At 42.2% G+C, this 6,675-nt stretch overlaps 1 protein-coding gene across 1 annotated transcript in view; it reads right to left on the bottom strand.

Annotated features, from left to right (window-relative positions):
- Positions 1-2,854: 2,854 nt before the first annotated feature.
- The window catches only part of CUNH11orf97 (chromosome unknown C11orf97 homolog), a 15,521-nt gene continuing 11,700 nt past the window's right edge, over positions 2,855-6,675 (bottom strand). The window contains exon 3 of the mRNA XM_013006241.1: positions 2,855-2,991. Within this exon, the coding sequence (XP_012861695.1) occupies positions 2,855-2,991 (137 nt within the window). The remainder of the gene's footprint in view (positions 2,992-6,675) is intronic.

The raw sequence follows: 6,675 nt of genomic DNA, 5'->3' as shown, positions 1-6,675 counted from the left end.
GGTTGTATTAGAGTCTGCACTTTTTTGGTTACTGTTATTGCAAGTTGTTTCGATGTTGGTATGAAAAAAAATGTTATTGCTGTTGAGAATATACACAGTGGAACACACACATGCAATTATTTCAAGAGGTACAACCCAGTGTCATTGAGAACATTTAAGTTGTACAAGCATTCTCATCCTCCTTTTCTCACCTGCTCTGTCCTCCTCCTTTCCTACCTGATCCTTCCTGTTGTTCAAGTGACTAGATCTTCAGAGAGCAGTGTTCAACACAGACATTGGTCACTAAACTAACACGCTGCTATCGAGCCAGTTCTGAGTCATCTATTGAACAGAACAGAACTACCTCTGCTGGTTCCCGAGACTAAATCTTTAGGAGAGTAGAAAGCCTCGTGTTTCCATCAGGGAGTGGTCAGTAGTTCAGAACTGCAGACCTTGCGGTTAGCAAGCCCACTACTCTTCCCGGGCTTCTTATCTTCTTCACGCAAACCAAAGCCAAACTCGGTGCATCAAGTTGATTGTGATGCACGGAGACCCTGTAGGACAGGGTAGAACTTTCCCGGTGGGTTTCCAAGACTGTAACTGTTTTAGGGAATCAAAAGCCTCATCTCTCTCACACAGAGCTGCTGATGGTTTCAAACTGCTGACCTTGCAGGTAGCAAGTCAATGCACAACCACTACACCACCAGGGCTCCTAATCATTTTTTACTGCTTAGGCTAAATTATTGTTTACTCTTTTAGAAAGACTTCAGGGGGTGTTTTTGGTTTCAGGTTGAAAGAGTACCTCAGGGCAATAGTTTCAGGGGCACAATCTGAATCTTCATCACATCCCCAGGTGATGTATCAGCACATTGAAACTTGAGTAGCACTGGGGTAAACTTTTTTTTCTGTCTTGGCTATGTGGCACAGAACACAGAGGAAAATGAAAGAAGCTTGCGAGTATAGTGCTTCTCAGGCCCTCATGGGGGGAAAATGCTTAAGGATGATAGGTGATAATTTTACATTTTTTATTTAAAATGGTGTGTATAGGATGTTGGACGAGTCCAAACAAGCATGTTGCTGGTGAAAAAGAAAAAAAAAGATAGCTGTGAGGTGCGACTGAATGTTTAACTGGAGTGTTACTTTGTGGGAGAAATTTTCAGACACCCCATTCATTATATGCCGTGGAAAACACCTCTTTGAAAGCTTATGAAATATAGTCATTTCCTGATTCACACCCTAACGCCAGGAATCTCCTCTGCGTTCCCCCCTCCTGCTAGTAGTCTCACTTAGGGAAGGCCATGGACTTTCGTGGAGAGATGAGGCATTTGGAGTTGAGCAACAAGGCTCTGAACGTGCAATAGGCTTTCAGCGTAGACTTCTCTTTTCGTTCATTCATTGGTCATTCTTAGGACAAGTAGTGATTGAGTGCTGCCGTGCTGAGAACCGAGGCACAGCGGTGAGTGGGAAAGCATGATCCTTACCTTCTAACCATGTTTCCTTTTTAAGTTACCTGTGGATTTTATTTATTCATGATACCATGTGCCCCAAATCTTCCCTTGATCATCGATCATGTAAAATGTCTAGTTGAAAAATTTTTTGTTGTTGTTCAACTGTTGTTGAAAATACACCCCGCAAAACATACGCCAATTCAGTAGTTCCTACATGTACAATTCAGTGACTTTGATAACATTCTTCAAGTTCTGGAAGCATTCCCACCCTCCTTTCTCCAAATTGTCCCTCGCTGGCTTATATGAACTCATAGTCCCTAAGCCTCCTATCCAACCTTTCAAATTGCTGTGGTCAATTTCCCCTCATTCACACAGTTCTTTAAAAGAGCACGATGCTCAAGGCAGACACTTCACTAATTAAGCTAAACTGTGGTTTGTTTTAAACAAAACTTCAGGGTATTGTTTCTGATTTAACATTCAAAGATCATTTTATGCATTCATCCAGCCTCAGTGGCTCCAGTAACTCTGAATTCCATGAGAATTTAAAATTTGCTACCATAAAAATGTCTGATTTTCAATGTGCTTCACATAGACTGATCAGTTGCTATTTCAATAACAGGTATTAAGAGTTCATCTCCTAGCAAAATGTTTCAGCAATGAAACTAATACCTATGTGAATAGCCAGTTTCGCAATGTGTTCGCTATGAGGGCTTGTTATACACTGGGGGTAGAGGTCTGTAGGCCCCATTTGAATGAAGGCTCTTTGTCTAGAATAGAGTGGGTCTCAGGGCAACAAGCCATATAGCTGCTTTATTCTTAATTCTTAATTCCTTAATTCTTGGAAATGGAAATCACCCATCTAGAAGAAAGAACAATTCTGGACTTCTCTCCAGAGACTGAACTCTGTACTAAAATGTCTCATGTAGATTAAACATAAAGCAAAAGCCATGTGTGGAGCCCCAACTATGAACTTCTACTGCTACTCTTTGTCCTGCAATGATTGTAGCTAAATTAAAAATAACCTGAAAGAAGTAAGTCGAAGAATGATTGCTTTTTTTTTCCGTAAATAATAGAATGATTCTTTTTTTTAGTAACATTTATGCGTGTTTTGGGTTACTTACACAGCAGTTCTCATTAAAGGATTTCTGCAGACATTGTTCAGTGACATTGGTTATATGATTTTTCAGTGCAGGAACATTCTCGTTGCCTGAGTTTTTGGTTGCTCCATCTCCATTAAGCTAGTGTCCCTGCCCCCTTGCAGTCACACCTATTTTTCTTTTAAAGTAATTACTGGCTGATTGGTGTCTTAGTGATGTGCACTGTTTTTTTAAAGGGATGGTTGGATTCTGAGAATTTTCAGTAAAGACTATACCATTAGTCTGCAGCTCGGGCAGTAAGCTCAAGGGATTTGATGGAAGCAAAGGGTGTCAGGTCTTACTTCTCAGTCCTCCGTGCCTCGAGTAGTACTTGACTTGGGGCAGTAAGCTATTTCTGCTGGCCAGTCCTGGCTTCATGCTTCCCAGTGGGAGATTCCTCTTTATGCTCCAAACCCCTTCCAGGGCCACTGTCAATATTTTCCAAAAGCAAGATGATGATGATTAGCATATTTTGTATTTAGCACAACAGCATTTCATTGATGATTATGTTTTCAATCGTTTGGGAAGGGTTTATTTGGTTGGATCAATAAGCTACCTAAAGTCTTTACATCTGTCCCCATCCTTTCTCCCAGATGATGTGTTCAGAATTTCTCTCTGTGCATATTCGACGTCCACAGTGCTATTAGATAAACAAACTTACCCCAAATAAAGATGGACGAATAGTCTATCTAGAAACATACATAACAAAGCACAGAGGGCTCAGGAACAATAATGGGTCACAGGCTCCATCAGTCAGCCTTCCCTGATTCTGATTCTTAGAAGGGCGATTGGTACCAAAGATAAGAAACAAGAATGACTTTATTCAGTGGGGCCTATGTTATTTAATTCACCCTTTAACGAAACAACAAAAACACTGGATCCCGCATGTATAACACCATAGCTTAATATTCGGAAAATTATGTCTGCACATACACACACTGTAGCTTGAAAGTTCTTGTATCCTGGTTGCTCAATCAATGTTGGTTTGGTAATGATTTGCACGGGGCTATCTCCCCTGTATCCTAAAATCACATTTAGCTTTTGAAAGGCAGCCACCAAGCAGTTGGTGAAATTTGACGTACCAACTGTGATCCAGACCAAAAGCAGCACTGGAGCTGTGGCCTGGTGTGTTGCCCCCACTCTTGAGACTGCACTTTTAAAAAAAGTGTTTTGTTTTGCTGATAAAAGTATTCCCGACCAAATATACACCATTTCCACAATTTCTACATGAGCAATTTAGCGACATTGATCTCATTCTAAGAGGTGTGCTCCAGTTCTTGCCTTCCTTCCCCATCTTTCCATCACTATTCCGATGCCTTCCAAGCCATTGTAATCACGTCATTTTGATTTTACACCAACCATTCTTTCAAAGTGCCCAATTCCCCAAACAGGTGCACTGCACCATGGTTTTTGTTTGTTTGTTTGTTTCATTTAATTGTTGGTTCAAGGAAACTTCAGGGGATAGTTGAGATGTAAAGTTGAAAATTCAGCTCATCCAGCCTCAACAGCTTCAGAAAAACTGGATGCCATTGAGCTGAAGCTGTAAATGTTAATGCCAAATCTTGTCCGTGGCCCCACGGCTGACATGCGGCTGCTCCAGAAGCACAGACTGTGGGTTCACGTGAGATCTGGGTGTCTGCTCCACGACCACCAGCTGTAGGGCTCGACAAGTTCACCTACGGTGTCTCGATTTTCTCATCTTTGATAAGAGAGATAATAATATCCAGCTTAAAGGATTAGGTGCCAATGGATAACAAGCTTGGCTACCAACAAGGCTGGCAGTTTGAGTCTACCCAGCAGCCCCTCAGGAGAAAGGCCTGGTGCTACACTTGGGGAAGCAGCCATGGAGAGCCCTGTGAGCATGTGCCTCGATACACACGGGGCTGCCGTGAGTAGGAGCTGACCCATCGGCAACTGGGTTCGTTTTGTGTATTTTAAGGGTTATGGTAGGGTCTGGATGAAATGGGTATAAAGCGCTTTTCACTCAATAAATAAATGAAAGCTGTTCTTTTTCTTTTTTAAGGGACAATGGTTCTCTTGTCCAAGAATGGATTCAGATTAAATTTTTAGTAGCACAGTCACTCGACTAACCCACAAAACTAAATGTCAATACCTGCCTCTCCCCTCTCCTGAGTGGAGGAGCTAACGCTATCTGTCAAGAATCGTTTCTTCTGTTCTCTTAGAAGGCCTTCCAGGAAGACTTCACAATCTCCTTCTGTGAAGACCTTTAAAAGGTTACGCTGTTTCTCCTATCTAACCTAAATCTCCTCGCCGTTGAAGACAGTTTCCTCTTCTGTCCTGAGTGGAGACAGGGCAGGGGTCATCTGCAGCCTCTCGGTCACAGATCCTTCCCTTTAGCAGCCCACAAACACGGAACATGGCCCCCAATGTAGCCATAGAGCATGACTCCTTGTAAGCGGCCAAAGATATAGATTTAGATTTGTTTCATGCTAAGGGAAGTTCTAGTCAACGGAGGCGGTTTAAAACCAGGAGGCAGAGTATGTAAACAAACCATATCAAATGATGTAGAAGAACCCTATGCGTGTTATCTGTTTTATTTATTTTGTATTCATGTCCTTTATCTGTGCTCATTCAAATACAATTGCAGAAATAGCTAGAACTTCGCCACTAGTAAGGAAGATAATGAATATAAACGTAAGGGCTCAGAAATGCGAGGAGGGAGGGGAACAAGACGAAATAGAGTTACGCGTTACTGTGCTGCGGGAGGAGTCAGCTGGGAAGTACTGCTGCTTTGTTTGGACAGATGTCTGGGTGAAGAAGTGTGGGAGGCGATGCATTCGACTAGAGCATAGGTTCTCATACTTTCAGACACAAGCTCCCCCTGGCTGCTGCACACTTGTGGATTATAGCCCACAATGCAGGGTGACATGTAGGTGTCTGATTTTGCAGCCTCTCTGTGTATCTTTCCAGTGCCCCCACACACCGCCACCATGGGATGGGTACTGCCTACTTTGGGAAATGCTTAAATCCAAAAAGCCAAACTCCCTGCCATCCAGTTGATGCCAACTCACAGTAAACCCTACAGAAGCAGGGTTTCTTAGACTGTAAGTCTTTATGGGAGTAAAACACCTCCTCTTTGTCCCACGAAGCGGCAGTTAGTTTTGAACTTCAGGGCTTATGGTTCACAGCCCAACACACAACCACTGCACCACTAGGGCTGCAAGGAAGAGGTTTGTGGAGGCTGACGGATGCCCTCTGAGGCAGCAGCTCCTTTGAACAACAACCTAACTCTTTTCAACCAGGATAGCGCATCCCAGGAGGGAGGAAGAAAGGCCCGGAGGGTGGAGACAGGGACCTAAGTGTTAGCAATGCCCTTTCCTGAGAAAAAGGCGGAAGAACAAGCGCTTGGAAAGGAATCCAAATCCTTTCCCTGGGGCTCAGAATCGTCCAGAGAGCTATCTGTCTCCTCTCTTCCCTTCTCATTCCTTAATCTTTCTCCCACTCAGAGGTCTTTTACAGTATAATGTTACCCTGCTCTCGTTTAAAAACCAGTTTTATTGGCACATAATCCATATATAGCAGAATGTGTTTGTAGTTTAATCATATCAAGAAGAGCTGTGTAATCATGACCACAATTTTTAACATGTTCTTCTTTATTGTACTCATTGTTATTAGCTCCCCATGTCCCCAACTCCCTGCCATATCCCCAAGGAACCATTAATCTGGGATTTAGTTATCCTGGATTTTATATACAGAAAAGCATACAAAACAACAACAAAACTATCAACAATACTAAAGTAAAATGGAAAATCCTCAACTGAAAAGAAAGTAGAAAATATTAAAAAACATCACATTTAAAATGAGTCAAAAGGGAGATGTTAAATGTTAATGAGCTGTTAAAAATTGGTAAGCAGTTTTATGGGCACATAATCCACCTATCATACAATTAATTACTTCAATAATATCAAAAAGAGCTGCATAATCATCACCACAATCAATTTTAGAATGTTTTCTTCCTCCTTGTACTGTTATTAGCTTCCCAACCTCTCCTGCCATACCCCCAAGACACCAGTAACCCACTCACTTACTGTCCCTATAGACCCACACATCCTCAATTTCCTATATCAGAAAACATGAAACAAAGAAACAGA

Source organism: Echinops telfairi, unplaced genomic scaffold, assembly GCF_000313985.2.
Source record: "Echinops telfairi isolate 266 unplaced genomic scaffold, ASM31398v2 ScPeMD7_7421;HRSCAF=8459, whole genome shotgun sequence".
Lineage (NCBI taxonomy): Eukaryota > Metazoa > Chordata > Mammalia > Afrosoricida > Tenrecidae > Echinops > Echinops telfairi.
Note: the sequence above shows the minus strand (reverse complement) of the source record. Positions and strands in the feature narration are given on the sequence as shown.